Source organism: Pelmatolapia mariae, linkage group LG15 (assembly GCF_036321145.2).
Source record: "Pelmatolapia mariae isolate MD_Pm_ZW linkage group LG15, Pm_UMD_F_2, whole genome shotgun sequence".
Lineage (NCBI taxonomy): Eukaryota > Metazoa > Chordata > Actinopteri > Cichliformes > Cichlidae > Pelmatolapia > Pelmatolapia mariae.
Window position 1 is genome coordinate 10,647,822 of NC_086240.1, and position 16,186 is coordinate 10,664,007.

Sequence of the window (16,186 nt, forward strand, 5' to 3'; positions counted from 1 at the left end):
TAATTATTTTTTCACCTTCTCTCTGTTTGTCAGATCCCACTGTTGAATTTCCTCTGGTGTTTCTTACTAAATTCATCATTCTGTTTGCCTGGATTTTTGCCTTGTCATTTTTTTTCCAAGTCATGTATTATTTGGACTTTTGTCTTTCCCCGGCATCAGCTGTGTGCTTCCTTTTTTTGGATTTATGTATATTTTAGACTTTGGGGCGTCTTTGCTTTTGTTAGTTAAAGGATTCGTTAGTTTGTTTGCAAGCTGCACTTCAGTCCTCTTCACATTTCATGACAGTAATACAATGATGTAACTGCAAGTTGTCTTAAATGTCTGCTAATATTTCAAAATGTTTTCCATGTCATTGGACGTGTATGTGCACATTAGGCCTCAATCATGCAGGCCTAGAAAAAAGTCACAAAAGTGTGTATTCCCCAACTGGTTGGCAAGCGGTTGCTGCCAATGACTGGGTGAAATCAGTTGCAAAGAGGATGTTGCACCAAAAACCTCCCTTGCTTCATCCACCTAATACCATGGTTGCTGGCAGTTTGCATGAAAGATGCCATCTCATCTGCAAGCTGTGGCCCACTACTCGCTGAGTGCAAACTGGAAACTGAGATTCCTTCAAAAACAGAGATTCTCCTTCAAACAAAAAGCTGTGGCTTTTGAAATGCGTTGGTTGCAGTGGTAAGGATAACTCTCCAAAATTTCATTCTGTTCATCTGGATGTAACGTTTTCAGTGGGAGAAACGTTCCGTCACTCATCCAGGTGACTTCTTCAGTCTCAGCTGACTGCAGGTTTCCCCAAATCTTATAAACAGTACATTTGCATAATGACTGAAACCAGCCCACTGAAGGAACAATGGGCTGGGAGGTCAGTTCCTTAATCATAATTATGCAAATTCTCATGACCATTGATCAACAACCACTGAGAATGAAGAAGTCACTTGGATGAGTGACAAAACGTTTCTCCAACTGAAAACGCTACGTCCAGATAAACAGAATCAACTTTTGGAGATTTACTTACCTGGATGATTGAGCATGCATCAAGATGGTAAGTATAACATTTACTTTTAAGGAGAAAAGTCTCCATTCACAGTTTACATTGTACTTTTCACACTTTCTGATAGTGACCAAAGCAATCGCAAGGAGGTTGTCTGTGCAATTACGACCAATGTCACCTTCCATTTGCCAGCGACCAGTCACCAACCATTTTTCCCTTAGTGACCCATGGTAGCCAGGGTGGCACTGGCTAGTCTCCAGGTATGTGTGATTTTGATCGCAAATGCAAAGACTAAAAATGTTTTGTTCTTCAGTCAGAAATAACCAGCTCAAGAAAATTGTTATTTAAAACTAATAATTTAAAAGTGATGAATGAATGGCATGTAACTAAATATTGCATTAATAGTAAATATAGATAGCTAATAGCTAATGCTATATTTAATTTAAATCATGAGATAAATTAATGTACAACTTATGTTTAAAGTAGTATTGTTTGTGTCACTGTTCTACATGAATAAGATAAAAATATGTTCATAAATCATAATAAGTTTCTACATGACAAGGTTTTAGGGTAATAATAGGAGAGCATTTTGTTTTTAGTAACACACAGGTTCACAGACACCACTTTGAGAGGTTTTGAAGTAAAGCGTTCAAGAAAATCAGGTATGAAAACGCCATTATCTGTGAATATATATTTGAAATGGAGCCCTTATGCTCTACTACTATCTATATTGCTCCATGTTTTGTTACACTGACTCGTCTTCAAAAGAGAGATTTGTGCCCACTGGGGAAGTGTGTGTGTGTGAGAGAGAGAGAGAGTGGAGCGGAAAGCTCAGCCTTGCCCAAAAAGACAAAACCCAGTCAGCAATCTCTTGTGGCAGTGAGAGGGAAAATGCCAAAGTGGACAAAAATAAATGATCAAATAAGCAACCTTCTCTCGCCTGGATGAAAATAGTGTGGGAAAAGCCTCAAAGTCTTCCACAGAAATTCTGCATCAAAATAGTCTCGAATAAATCAATAAAAAGACACCCACATATTTGATAGCGTTGCTTGATTTTTTTTTCTCTTTTTTTCTCCATTCCCAAGGACTTTTCTCCTGAGAGCAGAAGAAAAAGAATTCCCATGCTATTTTTTTTCCCAGCCTTGCACTCGGATAAATGTTAAGCTTATTTCAAAAGGCTCCATGATTAAACGTCCTGCTAATCTTGGCGCGTTCTACATAAAAATCCACAGAGCATAAATCCATTTACTGCAAAATGTGAGGGAAGGCAAACAGAAAGTGGGGTTGCTACCAATTTTCAGGGTGAAAATGGCAACCATAAAGACGTTGGGGCGTTCGGAAATGTGTTTGCTCGTCACTGCTCATCGAGGTTAAAAATGTGTAAATTGGCCATATGGCTGGATCGCTAAATTTCTAAAAAAAAAAAAAAAAGGACAGAAAAAAATGGTTGGTGTGTAATATTTTCATGCCATCCAGAAATTGACAGTTTGCTAAAACTCCTTCTTGGATGGATTTTATTACACCTGGTTGTACACCAAACACAAGAAAGGACATAACACATTGGTGGAAATGTGCTGCATGAAAGTTTCTTGATATAAATAAAAAGATAAACATGTTGCAAGCACCAAAGCTGTGAGAGATGAACAAAGCATCCATTTGTGTGCCCTCACATCAGATTCTTGGTAATCTGCTGATTAAGCAGAAACCAAATGCCAAAATATATCAGGATCTAACACCTTATAATACTTGCACACATTCTTCAAGAATCTTTGCAGGTATGTTTTTTGGGCACTTTTGATGGACTTGTCAAGGCTCCTCTGCAGAATATGACTGTAAAGTTAAAATCAAGGCCAGGACCAAAGCAATTGCTGTGCAACTCCCTGTTCTTCTTGTTGCTACTCACTCAGATTGTGACTGTATGTTTGCGGTTGCATTCATGTGCTGAATGAACACATTTTGGAGCGATCACACGTGTTTCATCTAAAACAGCTCCATCTAAAGCTCTTGGACAGTATTGTATAGGATATACTGCATATGAGATGTTCATAGCACGCTTCTTGTTGTTTCTTCTGAACCTGTAATCCGTATAGAGGCAGGGGAGTCACAGTGGCAGTTTTACACTGTTATGTCCCTTCAAGGAATAGTGGATTAATCCACTCAGTTACGGCGGCTGAAAATATCTCACTGACTCCATTTCATCCTCAAAACACTGCAGGGGAAGAACCAAGTGGAGCAATGTTCATTGACATATTGGGCCCATAATCCATGTCCATACTGTATATAATTATTCCTTATATACTAGAATTCCATGTTCATAATATTATATATATATTAAACTGTACACAAGTGTATGTGTATGTATGTGCCTAAGAAGTGGCATTGAAACCCTTGTCTCTGGGGGAAACTGACCTGAATTCAGCACTGAGACTGCTCAGTCATCTTGACTACAAACACTGCAAAGAATCAACCCGCTGCGCACATATATAGCTTAACTTTTATTTTGTGCGATGTCTGTCGTCTTTCGTATTTCCCTTTCTGTCGTTCTTCTCTCAGAACCTTTGGATTTATTTTTTGAAAATGCGTGTTTTCTTTTTTCAGATAGGTCTGAATCTGACATAAGAAGTGTTGCAACATGTGCTGCCGCAGAGCAAAACTTCACAGCATATAATCTGATGTTTTACACTATACCATATGAGATGAGTCGAGTGCTTCTGAACACTCATCGAAACATAAGGCAAAAGAACATTCACACCGCCTATGCATGTATCCCTGTTCACACGTTTGCACACGTAGCTGGATACAAACAGATTTAGATATGAGTAAGAGGCGACTTAAGTATAAAGTTAGTCTTGCTGCTTTTGTTGCAGAAAAGGAGGAAAGTCTGCATACTCTACAGTTCTTAAAACACCTTTGCAAAGGCAACCGTTTCGATCTATAGGAACTTGTTTGGGCATTGCTGCTTTTGCTGCCAGGCATATTGACCACAATGCATTTAAATGGCCTGCTGAGCACAAAGCATTCAGACTCCTGTTAATATGTAATTTGCTCTGAGGACAAACAGACATGAGATAAGAGCTGAAAAACAGAGGGATGAAGGCGAAGAGTGGGAGGGGAAGCAGGAAGTGCAAAGAGCAGACACAAATAGAAACAAAGACAGAAGGATATGAGGAGGGGCAAGAGTCAGAGGAGAGAGAGAGAGAGAGAAAAATCACTGGTAAACAGAGAAAATAGTCCCAACATATGAAATGCACTTTTAATGAACCCCCTTCCCTGTTAGTCCTGAAGTGGTGGTGATGTATGACATCTAACTGATCACTGTTGGTCTCTTGAGCAGATGACCTCTCTCCTGTGATGCTCTCAGCCCTCCACAAGAACCCAATTTAGCTTTTCTGCCTCACCACAGCCACCAGAATAAAGGAAAAATCCATCCAGCTGCAATCATAAAGAAGAAGAAAAGAAGGACACAAGAAGGACAGCGATGGACTACTGAGCAAGAGGCCTGAATACAGGCTGTTCTAAATACGAGCAGGCCACTAACATTATGTAGGACAGAACAGATGTTTTTCTTACAGTAAATGTCATGCGTGAAAGCCCAAGATGAATTCAAGCATGTGGGTTTACACATCCTGTAAAGAAATGTGCACTTTTTTTGTTTCCTTGTTGGGATCTGGAGAAAAGGATCGCTTTCATGAGCGTCTGTTTGCAAGAAAGCCAGAATGAGGGAAGTGTTACAGTACCTCAGCAAAAGACTAGATAAAACTGTCTCAGAGGGTAAATCCAGGCATATCGAGCTGAGACGGCGTGCACGCTCCGCACAACATCACGTTGTTTTTTTGGGGGGGTTTTGAAAGTGCGTGCGCGCTTTTTGACTTTTTATCGTCACATTCCCAATTTCTCAGTGAGTGTAACAGCTCACTAAGCAGGGTATCACCATGCAAATATGAGAATGAGAAGAGAAGAGTGTGAAACCCTGCAAGTGTGACACTGAGAGAGCATGAGAACTAACGGGGCTGTTCAATTATTTATAAGCAGAGATTGTCTGTTTATCAAACTGACGCCTGGAGCGTCGGCCATGATTAGACTCAAACAGTGGTGGTCTTCACTGAACACTGCTGAGCCAGCTTTCAAGACACAGACTAGATATGAATAAAGCGCAGACAGCATCAAAGTGTGTGTGAGTGAGTATGTGTGTTTGTGTGTATAAATAGTTTTTCAGTGTTGGTTTTCACACTGTTAAGAATGGATTATTATGTTGTAAAATATCAGGTCATCATTTATGCACCTCTTATGAATACTTCATGTGGAAACTAATAGTTGTTGAAAAATTAACACGCAGCATCCTTATATCTGCTTAGACCTCGACTGTAGCATACTGTAATGTGTTAGATGCACCTGTTCACCTGATGGTTAATGCAAATATCTAATTAGCCAACCAAATGCAACTGAGTGCACTGAGGCGTGTAGACATGGTCGCAAAAGTTCAAACCAATCATCAGATCAACTGCTGATATACTGGGGTTTTCCCCACAACCAGCCAGCTCTGGGTTTTACAGACAATAGTATGAAAAAGTGAAAATATCCAGCGAGCTGTGGTTCTCTGGGTGAAAATGCCCTTGTTAATCCCAGAGGTCTGAGGAGAATGGGCGCACTGCTTCAATAACAGGCAACAGTAACACAAATAAGTGCTTGTTACAGCCAAGGCATGTAGAAGAGCATCTCTGAACGCACAACAAATTGAACCTTGGAGTAGATCGGCTACAGCGGGAAGAAAACCACACAAGGCACTGCCGCTGTCAGCTAAGAACAGGAAACTGAGGTTATAATTCACACTGGATCACCAAAATTTAACAATAAAAGATTGGAAAAATGTTGCCTGGTCTGATGATACTCGATTTGTGCTGCAACATTCACAGGGCAGGTTCAGAATTCGGTGTAAACAACATGAAATCATGGCTCTGTCCTGCCTTCTATCAGGCTGCTATTGGTGGTTTAATGGTGTGGGGGATGTTTTCTTGACAAACTTTGCGTCCCTTTGCACAAAATACGCATTGTTTAAATGCGATGGTCTACCTGATTATTGCTGCTGATGGTGTCCGTCCTTGACCACAGCATGCAGACCTTCTGATGGCTGCTTCCAGCAGGAAGCACACAGCATGTCTTAAAACTCAAATCACCTGAAACTGGTTTCTTGAACATCACAGTGAGTTCACTGCACTCAAATGGCCTCCACAGTCACCTGAGCTCCTTTGGGATGATATATGCTCAGGCTGTAAAGTCTTTAAAAGCCTTTTGAACCTGTTTGTTCACATTGTTATGTAAGAGTCTGCTGAAATATCTTCTTTAAAGTGGCAATAAAACAACTTTTACCCACTTGCAGAAAATATTCTTGCTTATATCAAACCAGATTCTTCCAGCTCCTTAAATAACCTGCAGAAACAGAATATGCCGTGCGTCCTGTTGGAATCACTTGTTTGTGAGTTTTTATTTCGATCGGCAAAACACTTGCATACTTTGCATTATTATTCACTCTAATGTTATATGTTCTACTCGATTTATCGGTTCAATTACTGAGAGAAAGACTGCTTTCTGTTTGGCTTGATGTTTGCCTTCCTTCACCTGTTGCTTGTTTTTCTCCACTTCACACTGAACAGCTTGTGTACAGTCAGCTGGTGTGATCTCGTGGGCTGCCTGCAGCTTCTCTGAACTAACATTATTTTGCCTTGAGTTGAAAAGTGGCCATAAGCTGCACCGCACACACACACGCACACGCACTGCACGGCCGGGTGTTGATTCTCAGTGGGATCTGCAATACCAGCAAACCTTTTTAAACCTGTTTTTCTGCCCTAGCATCGAAATCTCATTCAACGCACCTTCGAAGACTCTTCAGATTTTACAATGAAAGACTATGCCCTCTCCTTTTTTTTACGACGTGAACTATGACTTGCTCTGTTGCGTGCGGTCTTTTCAGCAGAGCATAAATAAGTGGCCGTGTGAAAAGCTGTGAATCTAAAGGAATGCCATGAGCTGCGAGAATAGAGCCATTACGCCACAGGTGGACTCTTGAACCGAGGTGTAACAGTTTCCTGCAGGAACGAGACGTTTTGTCAGGGCGGAAATGAGGAACGGAACGTGGGAGATCTGAAAATGGGCTCTGCAGGGAGCATAAGATGGGTGGTATGGCAGGATAAGGAAGGCAGGGAGGGAAGAGGCGCTGTGTTGTAATGGGGCAGGAGCCAGATGCTCCAGTTTCCTTGACAGAAATGGAGGTCAAATGCAGCTTTATGTGAAGGCAACACAGAGAGAGAGAGGCACAGACATAGAGAGAAATATAGAGGGGAGGGAGGCAGCATCATGACTTTAACTAGTGGTAAGGGACACTGCACACCATGTAGAGAGCCCCATCTTTCTAACTACAGCAGGGGAGGATAAGACTGTGTGGTGTCTACTTCCAGGATAGATGAAGGGGGGAGTAATGGGGTTTATGAGGAGGCTGAGAACATTAATAGATGTAAGTGAGAGAGAGGGATAAAAATAAAAACATATGTTAGGGTAGATAGAGCTTATGAAGCACTAATGGATAGAGAGACTATACGGGGAGGACACATGATGAACTCAAATGGTCCATCTGGGAGTGTGGGCCTCACCTATTCCAGGAGAAAAAGGGGCATAAATATATATTAGAGATGCAGCTATTAGGCAAGGGACTCTAGATGAAAAATAGCTTTTGTATGTGAGTATTTCAGCTCGCACTGGATAGCCCATGGGCCCACGTAATGATTTTCTCTGAGTAGAATATGCAGTTGGGTAATGGGGGAATATACATCACACGTGCTGTTGTGAGGGCTTCAAAGGGGAAAGTGGCAAAAAGGGCCGATTTAGGGTTTTGTTTAGAGGAGAATGGGATTAGCAGACAGTTGTAGGGAGGACCGGGAACCGAAATGATGCAACCAATAAAACCAGCCGCACGCCACGCTGAGCAAACAAGAGACTTCAGAGTCAATAAATCCTACATCGTCACGAGCCAATTTCCACAAGCTGGCAAGCTACAACTGTAGCGAGCAGCAAAGACGAGTGTAAACATGTTAGCATACACAAAGGCAAATTGAACAATACTCTGAATCTGGCGAGTATTTGTCTAATCAAATGTAGAGATAAGGCTGGGTTTGAATGAAAACACCCATGTTAGCCCCATTCTCGGGACATTTTTACCCTGTTTGAGGCACTCACAAGCCCACTGGTGCCTTTTAAAGACATGTTTACTTTAGAATCATTAATAAATGTATGGTTTCGTACAACAATCACAAACAAAACAACAAACAAAAGGTGATGGGCAGTTTAAGAAGTCGTTTGATATTACTGCCAATAAACTGTACATAAAAGATGGACATTGCCCTTGTGATGTCACAATCATTTTAATGCCAGCAGTGATTTAAATCACACTTTAGGTTCTTAACATGGTTAGCACGCCTGCATTCAGAGATTGTATATGAATCCACCCCACAGAAACAAATCCTTGCTATCTGGTGCTACACCTCCATTCACCAAAACTGGAACACAGACAAGCCGCATTATTTGTCATGTAGTCTGATTAAAAATGCTCCAAATGTCACCAGCGTCACAAACACGGTTGACTCAATCAGCAACAAAAGGCAGACTGTACTCTCTAAGGAAGAGAGTGAAGGAGATGACTTCAGGCAAAAGGAGAGAGCCACGGGAGGACAGGAGGAGTTCACTGCCAGCTGACTCACCCCTCTCTGATCAGAGCGCCTTGAGAAACAGGACCTGGAAATGTGTTATTCTCAAGGTGTGTGCTTCCTGTAAGAGAGGAAGATGCTGTGACGTGAGACTGCATATAAAGAGGTGTATAAAAAAACAGCTTCTCCCTACTCCCTTGAGGTTCACATACACACGTATGTGTGTGTCGGTGTGTGTGTTTGTGTGATCCGCATACAGATCTCTGTCTGGTAACCCATCTGCCCCCCATGTGCTTGATATTCAGTCATGAGCCTGCCTCTGTCTGTTGAACAGCGTGGAGAGGCAGAAAGAATTTAGCATCAGGGCCTTCAGGCGTCTATGACAAAATATTGTTTTGCTTAGGAGGCCAGCCTGAGGCGGTTAAATCAAGCATGATCACATGCTTTTTATCCGTATTCATTTGCCCTGCACTGAACTTAAGAGCCTTCTACAGTAACAGCTGGCGTTACCGCCTGTAGAAAGAAGACTGGAATGAACCAACATGTTAGCTACTCATTTATTTACGGGGTTACCCTTACGTACCCATGTGTTGTCAAAACTCCCCGCTAAAGCTTGTTGAGTCTTTTACAAGACCCAGTTTAATTGCCCATATGTTTATTCAGAGGTGAAACATCTGGATTTGAATACCCACTGAATGAAACGTTTTCCAGCAATGCTCTCTAATTCAGTGAACCAGCCTCAACCGAAATCATGAAGAAATGGAACCAAACAGCAATTGAGTTCTCTTTTTCAACTCTCTCCCCCTCATCTCCGCTTCTCAAATAACTAAGGCAAATATTTCTCTGCCATTTATGGCTTTCTGTCTCTTTACCCCCGGCTGCGGCGCATTCCCAAGAAAGACGGCTTTTCTTGTATTTTGATGGGCTCCTCTGTCACATAATTGGGGGTTTTCTTGGAGAGCTGGCTTTAAAGGTTTGTTCCCTGTTATCACTGCTAATGAGAAAATGAGCAGCGTTACACTGATGTGATCCACCAATTGGAATGTAATGTGCTGCCTGTAAATAACACACTACAGAGGTAGATGTGCACCTGAATGTTTTTAAAAACAAGTGTTTTGGTGTCCATGCATGCATGCTCTTATCATCTTTTTGTTCTCTAAAAGGGAAGCATATAGAGGTTTGCTAGCTGAAGTATTTTGATGTCTTTAGCATGTAAATATAAATACATAATATGTTTTATATATCTTTTTTTTAAAAGGAGATTCCCTGTCTTTGCTACCAGCAAAGAGAATAAGCAGTCCAATAAGACCCCAGGCATCGATCGCTCCTTCCCTTCATTCCAAAAATACTCCAGTGCCTCCACGGCGGAGGGAACAAGATGTTCCCATCTTTCACCGCTTTAAACTCTCAATATGTAATTGCCAATCACCAATCCATCCAAGCCTTCATCGTTCCCTTCTTTCACCCTCTCGGCTGTTTTTTTTTTTTTTCTCTTTCTTGTTTTTTTTGCATTGACATGGCAGCTGGTTGCATTGAATCATCTCAGTGTCTTGCTTCACTGCGTCTACAAACCTTTTTTGGCAACTACAAGCAGCCCAGCCAGCCAAGGGAGGCTTTTGTTGACTCCTTTGCAGACTGTATTAATATTTACCAGGCTCTGAAACACAGGCAGACATCGACCATGAGGCGATTCCTTCGTGTTGCTTGGTGGTAAGCCCGTTCTTGTTTTTTGGATTAAAGCATAATCCAACCAACCAGATTTTGCAGTGTTTAAACATTGCTTGCTGCAGTAAGGGGGGGGGGTGTGAGGAATTGGTGGGGGGGAATCCCCACGCTGTTGGCTTCTGTTCAACTGGAGAATTCCTTAAAAACCGTAGGATTTGAGTGACGCTATATGTTAACCAGTCTGAGTAGCAATCTCACTGGCAATTTTCCATATACACTGTAGATGGTTTTTTTTTTTCATTTTCTTGCACTGAGTTGGAAAAAAATTTATAAGATTGGAAAAAAAGCAGTAATACATCCCACACACAATGATGATCTTAGACACCATCTTTAACATACTACTTTCTCGCTAACCAGATTGAAACCTTTCAGCCTACTCTATTGATTCAGATGGACATAGCAAAATGAAAAATATACATAAACTCATAATAATTTCAAAGTTTTCCCTTGTGCGCTGACAAACTGTCAAGAACCGAGTGAAGGTTTAAAGTGTGTGAGAGAAAGGACTCAAAATGTGCACCAAATACAAAATAAGACTAGCAAATTTGATCATATCCAAACACAGTATGCAGTTCCCAGATGACCCCTTCATCACTGTGGTTACAACACTGTGAAAAAACAGAGCTGCATATGCCTGGGAGACAGAAAAAAATCAATACACAGTCCCATGTATACAAGCACCCTTTAATATTCACTGAGTGTAATCTGAAACCAGGACCTCATAAGGTTAAAAATACCAAGATGAGGCGCTGAAACTTTCTTGGTGCTCGAGGTAGAATTTCAGCACTGACACCAGCAGAGCAGTCGTTTCACAGAGGCACAGCTCCCCAGCCTTTTTCTTATATCCTGACAAATTACCACCATCTTTCGATCACTTCTCAAATGCCAGTTGTGATCACCAAAACCTTTAAAAGAAAAACAACCTCTTCAGAAGGATTTTGATTTTTCAAACAACCCACATGGCTACCTACTGGACTTATAAAAGCACCAACATGAAACTTTTAATAGTCATTCATAATATACCACGTACAGTCTTTTATCCAGGGCTGAACGAGACAATGTTTAAAACGTTGAATGGGAATGGATGTCTCAGACTAGCCACTTGTTGCTCTGATGCATATTTTCTTAATGTGCCCTTAGTCGGGGAGCTGACGAGAAACAGCTTAAAAAACACACAAACAAGAATGGCCAAAGTTAAAGCAGAAGAATGTGAAATATTCTGACCTTAATTGTTAAGGTTGGTTAAAAAAACGACAATACTGGATGGTTCCAACCTCTTAAATATGCCCACGACTTCCGCTTCTTTAACCTGTGATGCACAGTTTCACCTTCAGCCAACAACCACACAAGACAGAAGACAGATGTGTAGGGACATGTAACCCGAATGTTTTGCCTAACATCTGGATTGCTTGTTTAAACCAATAAACGCTTCAGTCGTGTTAGAACAATCTTTAAAAATGTTTTGCCAAATACCAGTATCTGTGGCTGAAGAAGCAATGTGATGTTTATGCATTCACTTTTTAGTGGTTAGCAATCGCTGCTGCACAAGTGTTGCTCACTTTGGAGGAACAGCACAGGAGCTTGCCACTTTTACACAGCTATTAGAATTAAAAAAGAGAAGGGGTAGACTATGCCCCGCCCTGGTTCTGCGGGGAATTCCCAACCTCCTGAGACCTCCTGAAATTTCTGTATGGATTCCTGCAATGAGGTGCGGATGGATGCAGTTCTCTTTCAGCCAGGCGCTAATTTGGGCTTACACTGATTAAGCTGTTCATCGTGCTGCCAGGAGACCGCTGTGTATGTGCGATCCGCTAAGCGTATGTGAGGAGAATCTCTAAAGCTCAAGGAGACACCATCAGCGGTGCTGGCGACTCACGGGGAGAGAGGACATGAAAGAGCTACGGACAGCCGGTGTCATAGTGGGATTACAGATGGGAGAGGAATCCTCCCCACTCTGTCAACAATTAACAAGCAGATAACTGCAAAACAAGCTCGGCGATTCTGTCAACGGCTCGGTCCTCAGGTACACAGAGAAGGAGAGGGGGGAAAGAAAGGAGCTAATTGAATGTAGAATTGAAAGTAGAACTCAGTAATGAGACATGATGAGGCAGCGTTTTTGACTCCTGTCAGCACTTCAGGTTGTTTCCTCGTATTAATGATGGCAAAACATTTCACAAACTGATACTGCGGCAGCTCGCCTGAGAATGGCCATTATTGGTCATTTGAAATCCAGTCATGAAAAAGCAACAACATCACCCATAAAAGAAACAAAAGACATGCTTCTCAAAGTTCAGACACAGCTGATGAAATGCAACAAAGTGAACTAGGTAGAGAACAGTTTAATATATACGCACGCCACATGATGCAGCGCAGTATGACAACATATGCTGCTTATTGGCAGGGTGACATCTTGCAGCGTCTAATAATCTCCATATCAACTGTTAGCCCTGTGGGGCTCAGGTTATGAACTCTCACTAAGCTGACAAGAGCAGCTTCTGACCCTCCACTCCAAACCAGCAGCCAGGCGGATCATGTCCAAAGGGAGAAAGTGGCCTGACAATGATCCCCTGCCCCCAGGTTTTGTGCTGTCACAACATACACACCAACACATTATGTTTCCTTGAGTTCCTCATAAGCAACGTTTAATCACTCCAGTCTGTTGTTGTACTTTAACCATCTTGGATTTCTCTTGTGCAAATTCTTACTTTTCATGTTCATGCAAAGTTGAAGTTGTTTGGTATAAACTTAACTTTGCTATTTTACGGTTATGCAGCTGGGGTCAGGGGAACAGTTACCAGGCAACCAGAGGAGATTATACAGGAAGAGTCAGGCTGGGGTCCCCCATTTCCATCTTTGAGCTTAGCTAAGCAAGCCAGCTGCATGTGGAAGTTTATATATTTAAAAAGATTTTTTTAAATAGTTCAAGTGTGGCACTGAGCTCATTTAAATATGGCAATAGAACAGGAAAAATACCTATTTTCCAGCTGCTATTATATAATGGGTTTACTGGAGTTCGTAGGCACCTAAACAAAGATGCACACAGTCATATCAGACTAATAACACTACTGATGGCTCACTTCCATTTACAAATCTCTGTAAGCCAAGCCACTGAGCCAGCATGTCTACCAGGACCCTGGTGTAATTAATACAGCCATAATCAATTATATTGTTTACATCAGTGTTTTTCCTTACATGCTGAATATCTGAAGAGAAGCAAATATCTAATGTGTTTCAGCAAATGCTCAGTGGTATTTCTCTAAAACAGAGTGTGCAACAATGAGGTTAGGCAAATTGGGGTTCTCTCCATTTTTGTACATTTTTACTTAGGATGCATATGACCAACCACTTTTGCCATCAACACAAGCAGTGTCTTTGACTGGGTGCCTGCTACAGACATGAGCAAAAATAATCAATGGAACCACGCTAGAGTAAATAAACATGAGCCAATGCAACTGCAGCTAATCAGTCTAACAGCCTATAGGTGTACCTCAAAACGGGTTGGATGGGGGAAAGCTACTGGAGACCCACCAGCAAGCACTAAATTTAACTTTAGTGCAGTAGTGAGGTTGTTTTGGGTTGTTGTTTTTGTTTTTGTTTTTTCAAGAACATAAAAAGGACATTGGGCTTTTTTCTTTACACTAAACTGCAAGGCTCAAAATTGGAGAAATGGCACGAGAAGATATCTAATTTAATTGCCCGTGGCATTTTTTCCATAAAGGTCAGTGAGTTTTAGTTCACATTTTACTCCCGGCCTCGGCGTGTGAGTAATTTAGCCCGTAGCACAGATGTTATTGTGCATCACACTAAAACCAGTCACGGCTTAGGAAAAAAATCCATTTGTCCGATGAGGAGCAAAAAGGCTGCTCTCAAACACAAACACCGTAAAAGAATGAGGTGGACCCTTCCGCCGGTTCCCACGGTGTACTGCTTTACATTTTTCCCCACTTCTCTCTGGGCAGCCGTCATGCGTTACTTTTTTCCCCCATTAAATGCCAGCCACTGCGTCTGTCTGCACCAAAAAAAAAAAAACAACTCGTCGGCCAGAAGCTCCGACTAAACAGCCCACATATAGTAGGAGAGCTATGCGCACCGGTGTCACATTTACTACTATAGACTCTAGATGTCACAGATTGCGCGCTGAGATCTACACCTTTAAGCACCTCCGTAGTCCCCCCCGGCTCATCAATTTGCATGGCCAAAAAAAGCGGATTTTGGGGACCAAAATCTGTCGAGCGTCGCAGAGGAATCGATGACATCATGTCTGTGGGGGGAAGATGTAGTTTTTGCGAGCCGTGAAAACAGATGCTCGTCTGGCCTCTGGTTGGAGTATCTGATGCGGGGAGGGGAAAGCGGGTGAATTGAGGCGACTGTGCACTGTGATGTGAGCGACACACACACACACACACACACACACACACACACACACACACACACACACACACACACACACACACACACACACGAGCTTTAGGTTACTACCTGCTCCGTCTGAGCAAATAGCTCTCTTCCCTCCCCACAAAAGCGCAATGGCGCACTGTGGTGCACGCACAGCGGTGCGATTTCTGTGCAGATGTGGACACATTTGCGCAACGAAAACGCGCGTGGTGTGACTGAATGTCGAAATAAGTTAAAATGTAAATGCATACATGTGAGCCACAATGAGGCTGAGAGCCGAGCGTAACGGCATCACCGTGGTGCTGATTTTTTACCCCAGTCATGTACACAAGATCGGGTTATACCAGGTGACAGTCAAGAAGAGGTTAGAAGGCTGGCTGAGTGGATAGAGCGAGAGGAGCTGGAAACACTGCGCTTTGAGGAGCTTAACCGGTTCTTTTGAGGCCCAAACTTAAAAGTTTGTCTTACCTCCACACTTGTCCCATCTGAAAGATGTGTATAAGGGTCTGCCAGACCCAGACGGAGAGGCGGCAGCACCTGTCTCTTTGCAAACTGGCTGTAGCTCTACGACTACTCAGCCCCTCCACGGAGCCCAGTCCTCCCCCCGTGTAATCCTGGACAAACCACCTGAAGCTCAGGATCTGAACCAGAACCGAGGGCACCAGCACGAAGAACAGGGTCAGGCCTGACCACAGGAAGTCCTGTTTGTGATAATAGTCGACGGCCAGCCACAAATCGGTCCCCACGTCCCAGAAGAATACCAGCAGTGCCAGGATGATCCACAGGCAGTCCAGCCAGAGGCGTTCCTCCTGCGGTGGTCGCGCTGCATCTCTCCTCTTCCCCTTCCCCTTCCCCCGGAGGTAATGCAGGCAGGCGCTCCGGCAGCCCCAGTAGCACGACGAGGTGTTGCAGCAGTGACAGATGTGGAATGAGCTGCCGTCCCGAGTGTCGTCCTCTCCCGTCCCCACCACCTCGTCCAGATTGTGCAGCTGGGCGAAACCGGTGACGACCCCGCGACCATCGGATTTCGCTGCCATCTTTCCCTCTGATGTTCCCACCTCCTCCGGCTTCCGGGGTTCGTGACGACACTTCCCTGACACCTGTTTTGCACCCCAAATGTTGGAGCCATCTAAAAGCGGGGTGTCAGCGCGTCGCCGTCGCTCGCTCCGTCCCCAGAAAGCGCACCGGTGGCGCAACAGACGCGGCACATTTTCCCCTGCTTTCCCTCCACTGCAGATCTACTCCCACCTGGCAACAACAATCTAATCTGCGAGTTCAAACAATTTAATTGGCAACTCATGCGTCCGACTGCGATCCAACAATTTTTACCTGCGCATTAATCTCATTTCCTGCTGTTCAGTTGTTTCCCATCTCTGCAGCT

The 16,186-nt window shown here is 43.0% G+C and overlaps 1 protein-coding gene across 1 annotated transcript in view; it reads right to left on the bottom strand.

The window, feature by feature from the left end:
• The window catches only part of xkr6b (XK, Kell blood group complex subunit-related family, member 6b), a 69,375-nt gene extending 53,189 nt beyond the window's left edge, over positions 1-16,186 (bottom strand). The window contains exon 1 of the mRNA XM_063495524.1: positions 15,274-16,186. Coding sequence (XP_063351594.1) covers positions 15,274-15,842 — 569 coding nt within the window. The 5' untranslated portion in view covers positions 15,843-16,186. The remainder of the gene's footprint in view (positions 1-15,273) is intronic.